General features: G+C 40.9%; 1 protein-coding gene across 3 annotated transcripts in view; it reads left to right on the plus strand.

Moving 5' to 3' along the window:
* SMIM14 (small integral membrane protein 14) overlaps positions 1-14040 on the plus strand; it is a 29108-nt gene extending 15068 nt beyond the window's left edge. For 2 of the 3 annotated variants that reach the window (XM_073645877.1, XM_073645884.1), the window contains exons 2-5: positions 1136-1237; positions 2518-2566; positions 9263-9411; positions 13604-14040. In XM_073645877.1, the coding sequence (XP_073501978.1) occupies positions 1163-1237; positions 2518-2566; positions 9263-9411; positions 13604-13642 (312 nt within the window). In that variant the 5' untranslated portion in view covers positions 1136-1162 and the 3' untranslated portion in view covers positions 13643-14040. Of the gene's footprint in view, positions 1-127; positions 259-1135; positions 1238-2517; positions 2567-9262; positions 9412-13603 lie in introns of all 3 variants that reach the window. The other variant, XM_073645869.1, reaches the window with a different exon arrangement.
* Positions 14041-15912: the final 1872 nt, after the last annotated feature.

Consider the following 15912-nt stretch of genomic DNA (forward strand, 5'->3'; position numbering starts at 1 on the left):
ATATATATTTATTTTATTGCAGGTAGCAAGTCGCACAAAACTTTACCCCCTTAAACCTCAATGTCAGTTGCATGTGACTGCAACTCTCCCACCCATGGTGATTTGAATTTTTTGGGTTCTTTTTCAGACATATCGCTAAATTGTTGGGTGGCAGCGAGTAATAGACAAGTTGCAGACACCTGTTTGGTCACTTGAAATATGGAGCCAATATACAGAACGTCCCATCCCTCAAACATTGTAGCTGGGAAGCATCAGCGAGTACGAGCGCGCTCCTCCATGTGGATCGAATTCTTCATCTCTGTGCAAACTATTCTTTTAGAACATTCATGTGAGCGGTGTATAATCCAGTTATAGAAAATATACAGAAACGTAACCGAAGAACCCAGGCTTATATTACTTATTCTTTGTCCAGCCGGTGCACAAGACTAGATGTGCGTCTAATTGCACGGCATCAAAAAATACTAATTGTTAGTGAACTTCACTAATCTCTGCAAGCTGCTGAAATACTGCCTAGCCACAGTAAAGTGGTGGTTTATTATACACTGTATGTATGTAGTGTTCTGTCTGCTACAGAGCTTGAGAATCCTGTTTTCCTTGTTTCTGGGTCAATAGTAGCCATATACTTCTGTGCTTCATATCCAGTTGTTCTAGTTGCGCTGTGTATATGTGCTGCCACTAGAGGGTGCACACAGGTCAGGGATGTGTTCAATTATTCTTTGTTTTGCAAATAACTGCAGGTAACGTCATAAAGGCATTGTCTAGAAGATTTATGATTGCACCACACTAAAAGTTGTTTAGCCTGTGTACAGTAGTAGCAACCTGGCATGACAATGCACCAAATCTGCAATGTGTGATCACAGCCTTATGCATAAGAATATATCCAAGCAGCAAACTGCATCATCTCCATTATCTCGATTTGTTTATATGCATATATCACAGTTTTGCAGATGGAGAAAAAAAACTCCAGTTTTTAGGGCAAAACTGAGATAAAACTGCAAATTGAGCAGTGTAGGTATACACTCAATCTCTGCGGGTAAAGCATCTTTTGTATGATGCTTGATGCGCATTGTTGGTTTTCTGTTCTAGTCCATATCTCATTCTTACAATAAAGAACTTGCATCTTCACTTTTCACAGGTTGCTGTAGACGCACTTGTCGTAAAAATGGCAGACGGCAATTTTGATCCCTGTGAGTGCATTTGCTCCCATGACTATGCAATGCGAAGACTGATAAATTTGGTAAGGATAACACCCGATTCTTTTAATAAATCAACTTAAAGAGGCAGCCGCAGTAGTAGTAGTAGTAGTAGCCGCAGCAGATGTTGCTTGCCACATGTGTAGTAGCTTAGATAATAATTACGACCACTAACAACTGTCACTAAATGAGTGGTCATTACCATGGACACCTAAGGTACTGCAATGCCTGCACATGGGGTAAGCTACATGAAGAACTAGACTACATTGCTAATTGGAAGTATTTGCTGATATTATTATTACACCTACTACATACTGGGATAGGATCTTTAAGATGAGAATACCCATTTAACAGCACCAGCCTAATATTAGTTTTTGCTATTTCTATTATATCAGAAGCCATGCCCTTGAGTGGTCTGATTTATATTACTTATTCTCCAAGACCCTATCCCCATATGTAGTTAGGAGTAATAATATTAGAATATACCTCCAATTAGAAATGTAGTATAGTTCTTCTGATTCACTATGTCGCTTACCCCATGTGCAGGGCATTGCAGTAGCTTAGGTGTCCAAGGTTACGACCACTAGCAACTAACATACTGTAACTATGGATACCCAAGCTGCTTCAATGCCCTGTATGGGGAAAAAGACATAGCAAATCAGAAGAACTATACTACATTTCTAATTGGAGGTATTTGCTATTAATAATAATAATATTACACCTACTATACATTGGGATATGATCTTGATGATGGGAATATTCCTTTTAAGTGTACTAGAAATTCCTAATTGCCTTTGGTTTTTGCAGACGCTTTTCTGCTTTGTGAAGACTATGATCTAGAGTTCATCGACAATTTCTATATTAAACATCCCAATAATTAGCTGATCATCTTGTGACCAGATACCAAAACCGCTGGCAATTCACTGCTTAAGGCCACGGCCCCACTATCAGTATTCGGTCGGTATTTTTTCTCAGGAGTGGGAGTTAAAACCAGGAGTGGGTGATAAATGCAGAATTGGTGACTTGTTTCTATTATACTTTTTTCTCTGATTGTTCCTCACCTGGTTTTGGCTTACTGAGGTAAGAAATATTAGTGTGAATATAGCTTTATTTAAAGTCTATGTATAATAAGGAACATAGAAAAGCCTTCCATATTGGAACGTCCTCTATAATTTGATATAGAGGTGGAGGATCTGGGGTAAGAGGCGCTTTATGACCGGGTTTTTCTTCTCTAGCCAGTAACTTGCGTAACTGTTTTTTTTCATCTTTCATTTACTGACAATCAGTATACCATATTTACTTGCTTTTTTCCCCTTTTCTGCAGCTGAGGCAGTCTCAGTCTTACTGCACTGACACAGAATGCTTACAAGAACGTGAGTAGATTTACCAGACTTCTGCACACTGTTATATTCAGCATCATGTTTTTCTATGTGAAATTCCAATTCACATCTGCATTGTTTGGGCTCCGTTGCAGATTTTTGGCCAAAAAAATTTGTACAAAGGCAATAAATCCCATAAAACATTGCAACCTTTTGGCTTATTTCAAGTATATGTAATGCCATCTCATCAATTGAAAAACTGCACGTAAGCAGAAGGAGCAGTTTAAAGCCCTCTGTGGTGACTGTCATCTATGGACTCTCGCCCGAAACAACAAGGGTGGAAACAGTGAGGACGTCTAAAACTTCACATATTGACAAGTTTAAAACATTCTGTTGGTAATAAAAAAAAATGTTTCCATCCGATGGTTTATTATCTTAATGATTTTCTTTTTTATAAAGAGAGTGAAGGGTGGAATAAAATGATAAACGAGAACGGCTTATGATGCAATTCCACCAATTCATTTTTTTCCATACTTCAGGTATGGTTTTATTCATAAGGAAAGCTGCCAACTTCAGTGATGACAATAATCTCTAAACTCTCATCACTGTTTATATAATATGAGATGGAGGCCCGATGAAGTCGCATCGGGAGGGCAGTAATGTCACGATGGGGGTCAGGCTTTGCAGCTTTGAGAATCCCCCCCCCCCCCCCCCCATGTGCTCACGCACCTATCCACTCTTTCCCCCATGTGCTGACTTCTCCCGTCTGTGCTATCCCCCTTGTCTGCTGGCTCTCTCCTTCCTGTGCTGTCCTGTTTGAGCTCTCTCCCCCCTGTGCGCTTTCTCTCTCCCCCATCTGCTGTCTTCTCCTCTCATGTGCTCTCTTCTTTGATCTGTCTACCCCATGTGCTCTCCCCCTTGTCTGCTCTCTCTCTCTCTCTCTCTCTCTCTCCACCCCTGTGCTGTCTTCTTCCCTCATGTGTTCTCTTGTTTGAGCTGTCTCCCCTCGCAGTAAATCAGACCGCCGCCATCTTTGTGCAGGCAGATAGCGGCGGTCACATTAAAACTGCGCATGCAGTTGTACAAAGATGGCGGCGGTCAGTGAATCATTCGGCTGATCGCAGCGGCGTGTTCGCAACGGTGTTCTGCTGGTGGTACCGTGCAAGGGGCTGGTACCACCAGCGGTTTCCATATTGAGACACCCATCACTTGGGCGTCCCAATATGGCGGTCGACGAACATCCGCCGCTTGGAATTCCGGGATCTGGACACGTATGGACAGAACAGGATGTGAAGACATTACAAGGTAAGTATATTATAGATATACAAAGGGACGCGTCCACATTACACCTACAGGTGCGTTAATGGCACCACACTCCTAAAATCCTACTTTGTAGCTATAACAGCTCCCACCCTTCTGGGAAGGCGTTCTATAAGATTTTGGAGAGGTCTGTGGGAATTTTTGCCCATTTATCTAAAAAGAGAATTTGTGAGGTCAGACCCTGATGGCCGGGCTCACAATCTCCACTTTTGTTCATCCCAAAGGTGTTCAGTGGAGTTGAAGTTACTCTTTACAATCAGTCATGTTATTCTTCACCAATCTCGCCACCCATGCCTTTATGGTCATTACAGCATTGTGCTTGGGCACAGATATGCTGGAACAGAAAAGGGCCTTCCCAAAATTATCCCCACAAAGCTGGATGCAGAAACTTCTCCAAGGTGATTTTTAGATGCTGAAGCGTTAAACTTTCCTTTCACTGGAACGAAGTCGCCTAGGCTAATCCATGAAATACAACCCCACAACAACCGTTTGCAACATTCTCCTGGTATTCACCAAACCCAGACTCGCCCATCAGATGGCAGGTAGAGAAGCTTAATCGTCACTCCACAGAACAAGTCTCCACTGCGCCCATTGGTGGTGGTTTATACCACTCCATTCGATACTTAACATTGTGCTTGGTGATGTAAGGCTGCATACAGCTGCTTGGTCATAGAAACCCAGGCCATGATGCTCCTGATGGAGACACAGTTTTTGTGTTGATATTCATACCAGGTTTTTACTCTCCTGGAGTCGGCAGAGTGTTGGTGGCTTTTATACACAATAATAATCGGCACTCGGTGACCTCGCTCTGTGTGACTTTACATGATCTTCTGAGTTGCTGCTGCTCCAAAACTTTTACACTTTCTTACAGTTGTTGGAGGAAGATTTTTCAGAAATGACTTGTTGCAGCACCTCTGCCCTATTACAGGGCCACTCTTGGGACCCATGAGCGTTCATTGATTTTATATATCTGTGACAATGAGACTGCATTTAAAAACCTGAATTCAATTATTAAGACCTGTCCCAATACTTATGTAAATATAGGTTTACAATCATGGCTAAAGTTTGGAGACTGACACCAATTGTGGTTTTCACACAATGGTGTATTAGATCTTTTAGTTCTCTGGTTACTGAAGTACAGTTATCAGCATTTCAGAAGTTTTTACCCTTTTAATTGAGAAATACATCGTTTATGAAAACACTCAATATTTACAGATGTTGACCCCTATTTTTCAAGACTTGTGCCCTTTTCTGTGGCAGCTGGATATTGGCTTCTGGGCCATCCTGACTGATGACCGCCCATTCTTGTCTAATCAGTGCTTGGAGTTTATCACAATTAAGCTGGAGTCAAATGACAGTATAAAAAAATCGTTCCAATTTTCATCCTGAAAAGTTGGACAATTTTTCTCACTTGTCATCGGTGTGCTGTTAATTTACATTCCGTCTTTTTACTCAGCAGCTGTTAATATTTTACAAGACAATGTACAGTTTCCGATGCTACAGAATTGTCATGTATCTGTAATAATTGGATACCATACTGTGACATCCAATATTTTTATTATTTATTTTTTTTTATCCTCGCACCCATCCAATTTTGGAGTGAACTTGCAGCATGAGGCTATTTTTCTTTTTTTATTGAGTAACATTGATCTGAGTACAATCCAATAAAAAAATCTATATGGTGGTGTGAGCGAGCCTTTGGGGGTAGGTTCACAGGAGCGTATAAAAGTGTTCAGACCTTCATCCAGAATAGTGGAACTTTTTTTTTTTCTCTCGTCATCAATGTGCGGTCCGTATACAATCAGTTTTCTTTCTACTCAGTTTCCTATATTACATAGTCGCAATGTATCTGTATGGTATACTGTGGCTCTGAATGGCATCCAATTTTACTTTTTTTTTTTTTTTGTGCTCCCATATCCTTGAGTGGGCAAGTCTCAACTATTTACGGAAGAAATAAGTTCATGCTGCAATATCTTTTAATTTTTTTTTTTTTCTCCCAAAAAACTCCTCTGCACTGGCCCATTGAAAAATATTGGTGCATGTGCGGTGCTATTTGACTGTGTCCACGATGCAGAAATTTTCTGAAGCATTTTTGCATGTGCTTGGCAGAAAAAACGCATGCGAATTTTGCACGCGTTTTTACTTGCGGATTTGCCATGCGTTTTTCCAATGCATTGTATAGGCAAATCTGCATGCGGAAACGCACAAGAAATGGTCATGCTGCGTTTTTTTCCGCACCTAAAATCCGCGCAAAAAAAATCCTGACCATGTGCACAGAACTTGCAAAATGTCATGGGATGAGGTATGCAATGCATTTCTGCTGCATTTCCGCACGGAAAAAACGCACCAAATCCGCATCGTGTGCACATAGCCTTATTCTCACAAATAGCACTCGGACCGAAAATATGGTCTTGTGAACAAGTTCTGAGAGTATTTTTGTTTGTCCATTCGCTCTTTGAAGATCTGAATCCCATTGAGAATCGGGAATCAAAGTTTCTTGGCCATGGATTGAAATAAAGGAAAGGTGAGCGCTACCACAAGTCCTGTGTCTGCCAAGAGTAAGGCATCCTAAGACCAGTCGTGTGGGGGCTTTTCATCCATGGAGGGGGCTCACTCTCAACTTTGCCTAAGAGCACTATTATGAATATAGAATGGGATCTAAACATCCTCCAAGAGCAGCTTCTCCAGGAACAGTTTGGTGATGAGCAATGCTTTCTCCAACATGAAGGAGACCAAGTCACAAGCCAAAGTGATAAGTGGCTCAGTGAACAAAACATTGACATTTTGGGTCTATGGCCAGAAAATTCCCCGGCTCTCAATCCCACTGAAAACCTGTGGTCAATCCTCAAAAATCAGGTGGACAAACCAAAAACACAAACTGCAAGCACTGATTAGACAAGAATGAGCAATCATCAGTCAGGATTTGGTCCAGAAGCCTATATCCAGCTTGGCAGGGCGAAGGACAAAAGTTTTGATAAATAAGGGACAACACTGTAAATTTGGAATCTTTTCATAAACTCAATGTATTTGTCAATAAAAGTGATAATTGTACTTCAATAACCATAGAAACAGCCGACTAAAAGATCTAAGAACACTGAAATGGCAAGCTTTTTGAAAACCAAAATTTTGTCAGTCTTCAAATATTTGGCCACAACTGAACGGTGGTCTACAGTCTTCCAAGAGACACATTGAAAGCCTGTTAAAGGGTTGGTCACCCTCATAGTTCAGCACTGAGCCATGGTCGTATAAGGAGGGCAGGTGTTAGCCAGCCATGTGTCGTCTCTGGAGAGTGAGGGTGATGTTAGTCACACACTGGTATTAAGTATAAAGGTGCGCTCAGGAATTTTCAGTTTCCATCAGAATGAATGGCAAACAAGATGTACTGGTTTCCACTCCTGTTCTGAAATCTCAGTGGGAGCTTTTCTTAGTGACAGCACTGACATACCCGGGAGCTGACTGTAAACTTACGTTTCTTGCGTAGATATAGGTGGGTGATACCAAGCGATTGACCTAATCTATGAGGCTGTTACTACTTTACCAGGTTTCACTCATGATTGGCTCCTTCACGAGCTGTGACTGCTTTAAATGACTGATACAACCACAGGCGAGTGACAGAGATGCAGCTCATCGTTACATAAACTCAATGAAATCCACATCATCACATGTGACCACAGAGAATATAAGCTAAACGGTTCACCCAAAGTTTAATCCAGCCAATATATAAGGAGCCTCTAGAGATGTCAGTCTTAAAGGTCCATTTTCTGGCTCCATTTCGACTACAGGGATACTGCCTGCCCTTTATGTGAAATGTATTTTCTATGTCCCGTTACAGATATGTGGAGAAGAAATGCCAGCATTAGTTTTGTTTCTAGTAGAAAATACAGCGGAAATCTAAATATAAGATGGCCTGCCTTGACTTGTCTGAAAATATAACGTTTTAATGTGCTCCATGTAATCACCACTTCACTACCAGTGCACATCTCCCTGCTAATGATCAGATGCACAACTTTTAGTACACGCAGGTTTAACTACTATGTATTCTCTTTTTTTATGGGAATTTTTGTACCATTTAAAAAATAAATAAATAATTCAGCATAAAGGAAAAATGTACAAAAAATTTAAGTTTTAGACGATGAAAAAAATCATAAATGGAAGATATACTGCAACTGCTCATCCAAACTACAGTGTTTCTTCTTGTGGCAAATTTTAAGATGACTGTAACGAAAACCGTAATCCATTGTGCAGGTTTATGCTAAAAATCACAATTTTGTCTTTTTTTTTCCCAAATTCACGAATATTTTTATGTTTATTTTACGTTGGTGACAGACCTTAGATGGCTGTCGGCTGAACAATCATTTGGCTGATGGGTTTCTCTCCCAACTACCCCCATACAGGGTTCCTGTGTTCTTTGAGAGTCGCTGCCACAATCTTCTGTTAGCGGCTTGTCTGAACAAAAGGATTGGCTGTTCACATTTAGACTGGAGGCCCCCTACACATTAGATAGTCTGCGGGTTTGGCCGACTTTTTATCTAATGTGTATGCAGGTTTCTAGAGTTGACCTGACTCTCTTTTACATCTATAGCCCATACAGGGTAAGTGACATCCCAAGGTCCAGCTCTCGTCTTCCATAGTGGCAGCCAAAGTTTCCAGCCTACATTGACAAGTTATATGCAGACCGGCCCTATCGTTAGTCATTCAGCAGTCATCAAATGGTTAAGTGAAACACTATAAAAAAAGCCATTGTCAGAGCATGTCTGACAGTATTTGACGAATGTTACTTAGCTTTTAACAGGTGTGTCCAAGAATGTGTGCACGCTGCTGTTTCTGTGTTAAACTTAAGTTCATAAGACATTGGCATTAAGGATGGGGTTCTTGGCCCTTGTTTTAGGGGGACATTTAAAGGGGTGTCAGACATCTTTTAGAAAGCCATGATAATCAGCTGATTGCTGCTGTCAGCACCCAGAGCAAATTGCTGAATTCTCCTGGGATTCTCCATTAGTCAGGCAGTGGCTGTTGCAGGGAAGATGCGGTAGTGCAGGTGGGCTTGGAGATGAATGTCAGTCTAAGTACTCATAGGGCTGCTCTCCATTCTGGGTCAGAGAATTGGATGCACCTCCAAGACGTCCATACGCCCTAATAAGCATTTTGACAAAGGCTGTTTCTTTGAGACGACCCCTTTCAAAAATGGGAAAAAAAAACAAATGCAGATAGCAGTTGTTTGTTATTGTTTATGTAACATCAATGTATTTGATAAATGCATATAATCAAACAAATATGTAATTATTTTTTTCTAACAACTTATATATGATCCTTCCACCCAATATCCAAATTTAAACATTAATGGTTATTTTTACATTCAATTGTAAAAATGTATTTGACCAAGGATTCAATCCATATATTTATTATCCAGTTGTTTTGTCTTCTCACCAGTACCAGGACCCAATTCTTCTAGTGACGGAGGTATAAGTATTGCAATGATTGTCATGGCCTGGCTTGTCATCGGTTTTACCTTATACCTGCTGAGACCCAGAAGTCTCCGAAGATCAAGAGCGACTGGAAAACCTGCTACGCCACATAATGTAGGTGCTGAAAACCACTTTTTGGTCTGTCTTTTGTTATAGACTATCTTGAAGTATTTTTATATAGAATTCAAAGGAAAAAAAATACAAATTCAAAACTTTAGGTTATGATTTAGCCCAAATTCTGCAGACTTCACTACTGAAATCGCTTGTCATTTTTTGCTGGCTCTGCACAGTATCCATTCTGCGAAGTGTCTGCGTGTTGTAAGCACTGTGCTTATTTATACTTTATAGTAGCAGAATTAGGAATGCAGCTCTGGCCTACATATGGAAATGGTAGCTTTGCTGCAAATTGTATGTATTCTGCTGCTAAAATGTACAGTACATAGCAAGTGAATGGGATTTTACAAAACCTCACTCACAAAGCAATCTACAGCATGCCCTATATGTTGTGCTTTTGTTATGCAAATCACACTTTGCAAGGCCAAAGGTAAAATCTTTAGCAAAATTGCCAGTGAAAAATGCATGCGGCATCTGATGGTAGCTGTAACGCCAGGATTAATTCAAAATAAGAAATGTGATGTATTTGTATAGTTACTCTGCCTTTATCTAGTCTATTCATTTATAATTGTACTGTAAACGTGGAGGACTTGCACCAGGTTGTACAAATGTAGGTAGGTAAATTGTGCTAGAAGGTTTTTAGGGAGATCAGAACTAGCATGAAGTAGATAAGATTTTTTTTTTCAATCAATAAGAAGCCACAGGAACACTGGTGAGTGGCCCAGAATGGCAGGATTACAGAAAGCTTTGTGAGGTTTTAGAGACCTTGTGCACACACAAATGTCATGAAAGGACTCTGTGACGTGACTTAAAGTTTGTCCCAAAATCTCCAACTAGGCCCACAACTATCATGGTTCTTTAATAGTATCAGTTATCTCATTAAGGACAAAGGGACCTACTGGATCCGATTAGGCTTAGCACCCACTATAATTACCTCCTTGGTAAGGTTTCCTCTCACCTCGGACCAACCGACGGGAGGGCTCCCTCTCCAACCTTCCTCACTTGTTGTCCCCCAACGTTTTTGTGGGCCCTCTGCTTTCAGTAACTTACATACGAGCAGCCCTATTTCCTCCTATGTATGTAGCTGTTTTTCATCAACTTCTCCAAACAGTGACTGATATGACAGCCTTGTGTACTCCCTGCCCGGCAGAGAGGAGTCTTTTAAAAAGATCACTATCCTGAGTAAGGTTTGATGTATTGCCCAGTATGAGATGCTGCATTATATCTTCTATTTTGTATATTCCAGTATTACTAACAAATTTTTACGTCCTCAGATTGTCCAACTGCTACTCCAGGAAATCTGACACTTTGACAATTTATTCAGAACCAGGATTGGGTTTTCATAAATGCACAAGGCCATTTTTTATTGGCCACACTATAAGGGAGGTCACACTTGGTCCTCAGGGCTGAAGAATAATTGTTCATGAAGTGGAAGCTGTGATGTATCTGCGGCTGAGCAGAATTTTAATAGAGAACATTTTGTGTCTAGAGGCCCCCAGAGATACAAGAGAGCTTCTGATTAGGGGAAAAATGCTAAGTTATGAGAAAAATGTGTGTATGGCAATAAACTTGGGGCAGGCGTACACTTGGAACATATCTGACAGACTAAGCTAGTCTTTAAGACCTCTGGCTGAGTTTAGGTCACTATGCCTCTCCAGCGTGATTTCTGGCTATCTACCTCTAAGTTATAAGCACCATCCTCCTGTGATAAAAGGGAAGATCTTCCACTTTCAGGGCTCGATTTTCCCAGGTAGGGAACGGCTCCATGTGACCATAGTCCTAAGTGATTTAGTAGAGCTAAGTGTAATCGGAGGGTAGAGCTGGTTCGTTAGGGACACATCCTAGTAATTTCACACAATGTCACCTAATAATATATTCAAAATACAGATCTACTTTTTACTCCGTATGTTAGGAACACAAACGCTAAAACAACTTTGTAGTGTTCAAAAAAAAATCTTTTAACAAGAACTTTAATCAAAGCCGTAATAAAGTAATTTGTGGTTATTGGATTATTCTATTAATAAAAAAAATACATTTTTTTGCAATAAAAATAGTAAATATAAAAAAGAACAAATTTTGGTTCTTATGAAAATGTAACAATCTACATACAGAATAAAAAAAAAATGTCATTTGCACTGCACGGTAATCAATTAAAACACACACACAAAAAAATAGTTCCCTTTCCCCCTAAAAGTTAAAACTATTGTTTCAACCTCTTTAAAACAAGCAACTTTGCAATTTTTTACTTTTTTTTTTTTTTTTTTATAAAAAATCCTTTTCCTTTATAATATTTTCTAGTTTACTGCTCTTTGCATAGGTTCACCACCTCTGCAGAATATCAGCAGGGGCTGTTTCCTATATAGCTTGCAAGTGCCACTCTGCAGCTGCCTGGATCGCAACATCCGGCCAGTTTCAGAGTCAGTTACCTCTGCTTGCTGTATGGGCGGGTGCTCAGTTTGGTCCACTGGCACTAACATGACTCTGGCTTGAATTGTCAGTTTTTAGGGGCACACCAACCCCCTGGCAAGAAGCATGCTGGGAGGCAAAGGAGCTGTGCATTCTCAAAGAAAGATTAAACAAAGTCTTTAATAGTCAACAAGTTGTATGTACTCAAAAAATGTCTCACAAAAATAAGCTCAGGACCAGCTACATCTGCACAAAAATGATTACCCTTAAGTATTAATACCATCAATTGATTTTTTTATATTAAAGCCATCTTCATATCATGGTGCTTTACATACGATAAATGTGCAAAAAGGGTTTACGGTACATATTCAGCCTAAAGTACAAAATGAGTATACTAGACATGAATGGCTGACTGACTGATACATAGGGAGCACTTGGAAAAAAAAAATTGCACTGTCTTAAAGGGCCCAAAATTGGCAATTACGTTAAAATATATATACGCATTTTAAATTACAATCTATAAAAAGGATATGATAACTTGAGAGGATTGGTGGAGTCTGACGGCAGAGACCTGTCACGCAAGGTGTGGGAAAGAGTAAGTGCAAGGTGGGGGAGGAAGCTCAAACACTAGATAAAGGGGGGAGTGGAGACCCCTAGGCAGATCTAATAACACCTTGCCTACCTTACCGTCCCTATATAGGTTCCACACACATTGCCGAGCAGGACCCGAAACCCTGTATGTCCCTGGAGCTTGGCCCTAGATAGGGAGGGATGAGCACTGGTCAGGCTAAAGACAACAAGGAAGACAAACAAAGAGTATTAACTTGAGCAGATACCAGTGGAGCAACGCCAACTGTCCTCCAAGGGCATCAGAGATGAAGCCAGCCAACAGCTAGTGCTCCAAGCATGCACAGAGGTACATAGAAGTATCACCGGCGATTGCCTGGAGTAAACTGAGGGTTTTTAACTCCAATTAAAGGGTGTGTCAATCAGCAGCAGGAGGGAGGTCGCCGCTGGGTCTTAAAGGAAGAAGGATTAAGAAGGTGTCTGCAGTGCCAAGCACAGTGACCTTCTACAGCCAGATCCAGAGCGACTGTCTATTACACCTGACACACCTGTGACAGGACCTCCTCCAATCTTGAGAACAAGGCGATATAATGGCCCGAGCGGTGGCTACACATGCTCCCAACCACGCCATTCATTCTTTATGGAACGGTCAGATAGCGAATTATATTGCTCTTCTTTTTTCTCAACGTTTCGTAGAGAGTGCCTGGAGCGGGGGCGCATACTGGTGGCAATTACTCTCTTCCGATGACTAATTTTGATGTTGGTCCCAGCAGTCAGCCCTCCTTTGAATTGGTGTTAACGCTTAACTCTGGGGATAACCCTTTAGTGCTCAATGCTTAACATTGTTTCACTACAGTGGAATAATGTGCCCTTCCTGTAAATTCAAAGAATTTTTAATAACCGTATAAGAGCACAATGCCACAGATTATTTTCCTTCATATTTTTATAAGCTAAAGTTGATGTACATTTTCCTTGTAACACACTTCAGCTGATTCAGAAATTATTTCCGAATAGTCCATAATTTATTGCTTTGTGAAATCTGGCATATCACAAAGAAGTTCTGTAGCTGACTGACCAGTGCTGGGCTTCTATTGCTTCCTCAGATCCTGTCTTCTTTTTTTTTTTTTTTTTTGTATGCGTGTCGTTTTTAACAAACAAGACAATGGAGAATGACCATTGAGATGTATAATAGGAGTAAAACTGTTCCTTTTATTCACAGGATCGCAGCCATGAACCTCCGGCTCCACCAGTAGACTAGCATCCCGGGCATCTCCATAGAAGATTTGCACGACCAAATGAATCGTGACTGGCCAGACTACTCTGAAGCGGATGATTATTCTTTTATTTCCTTTCTACTAATGCCAATCGGTATTGGGCATTGCATATCCTGAGATACATGGCGAATCTGGGATGTTTGGAGCTTGTCGTCTTGTTCAAGATTTCCTTGCAGTAGGATAATTCTTTTCCTGTAAATCCAGACCAAATTCAACACTGTAAACTTTTTTTTTTTTTTTTTCCCTACTAATACCTTGTCTGGACTTTTTCAGCCTTAATATAACCCTTTAGACAAAGAGTATTGTCATTCGGCATTATATATGTCAATGTTTACTGCCGTGTGAGTTTATCTGATCATACATTTCCTAAATGACCACCATATTTAGTTGTGTTATTGTGGCAGGACATGTAGCTCCGGGCCTGTATTCCTGACTTGTTGTAACCTCCAGTCACCAGGGATTTTGGGATTAGTTTACCAATATCTTGCAGATTCAGTAAAGTATACAGCATTGCTTTTTATTACTTCACGGTTGCTTTGTTGCACCCTATTTCAGGTGCCCTTACTATCCGTCTAATAATCTTACCTGCGTACTGGTACCGGTAGCTGAAGTGGCAAGTTATTGGACGATGACCATCCTATACATAGAGGATCCATGACCCTGTAGGCTGTATCTCAACTCAAACTTGCATTAGCAGTCCCCTGCTGAAGACGACTAATGTATGTGACCCCAAGAACACAAAGAATGGACATTGAAACTGAAGGAATGAATTGGTAACTGTAATTACCATGTCCAGACAGGTTGGTGAGGCCATTAGTGGTTACATATGGTCTATATTAGACGGTTCTTCAAACATGGAGGTCACTAGAACACACCGAGATGAGGCAGCTTTGGCCTGACACCCTAATATGCTACACTGGGGTGTCAAGGCGCCAAGCCCCACGTAAGCCCTGGACCTGCAACCCAAGGTTGTTTGAAAATAACTGCATTGTTAGCTCCTGTATTAGGTGTAGTTAGGGCCCACCCGCTGACCTTTTTTTATAAACTGTAAAATATATAACCATTCCCATGATTTATTAAAGGGAATCTGTCGTCAGGATTTTGCTATGTAATCTGAAGACACCGTGAGGTAGGGGTTAAAATGCAGATTTCAGAGATGCTTCCCTTATCAAGCTCTGAGGTTTTGTTTGCTTGCAATGATTGTTTTAGCACCAGGAGCTTATCACTGTTGGACATGGCAGCTTACATGCTAGTCTGACACGCCCCTTCCTGTGATAGGCAGCTCACTGTCTATGAATATTGTATATACAGAGCCTGGTGTGGGCGGGGCTAGCTTTCTCAGCTCTGCTGTATTACTAGATCTAAAAACTCCGTGTGAGAACGGCTGCACCCAGTAATCTGCATCGTGGGCACATAGCCTTAGAAATGCTGCTGATTTTCTTCTGCATCTCCCTGGCAGGAAAAACGCATGCAGATTTTACATGTGTTTTTCCTGCCAGGTAGAAGCGTTTTTGCATGCATTTCTGCATGCGGGTTATCAAGTGCTTTTCCAAGCGATTTTGGCATCACTTGGAAAAGTGCTTGACAACTTGGTCACACTAATATAAATCCATGTTAATAGTTATAAAAAAAAAAAAAAAAAAAAAAAAAAAAAAAAGAAAAGAATAACAATGGTAAAAAATAATAAAAAAAAAAACACATTATACTCGCCTTCTGATGGCCCCCGGTCTTCTCTATGGTGTGTCCTGGCTCCTCGGTGGCTTGCGATGGTATAAAAGGACCTTCCATGACATCATTTAGACATGTGACAGGTCTCGCGACCGCCGACGTCAGCGGTCGCGTGACCTGTCACATGACTAAATGATGCCATGGAAGGTCCTTTTATACCATCACAAGCCACCGGGGAGCCAGGACACACCATAGAGAAGACTGGGGGCCATCAGAAGGTGAGTATAATGTATATTTTTTATTTTAAATTCTTTTTTTTAACAGGTACTATGGTATCCGGATCTGGAGGACAGTCTCCTCTTCTCCAGACTCGGGTACCATCCGCACATTGAATCGCTTAATATCTGCATGTGCACATGTAGTGATGCAGATATTAAGCAATTCAATACAAGTCAATGGCGGCAATTACGCTGCGTGTTCGCAAAATTAATGGACATGCTGCGGATTTTTCCGCAATGATAATCTGCAGCGGAAGTTTCCGCAGCATGTGCACAGCACATGCGGATTATCATTGGGGACCATGGGG

Source organism: Phyllobates terribilis, unplaced genomic scaffold (genome assembly GCF_046119375.1).
Source record: "Phyllobates terribilis strain yellow unplaced genomic scaffold, ASM4611937v1 Scaffold_1__5_contigs__length_1240528914, whole genome shotgun sequence".
NCBI classification, from domain to species: Eukaryota; Metazoa; Chordata; class Amphibia; order Anura; family Dendrobatidae; genus Phyllobates; species Phyllobates terribilis.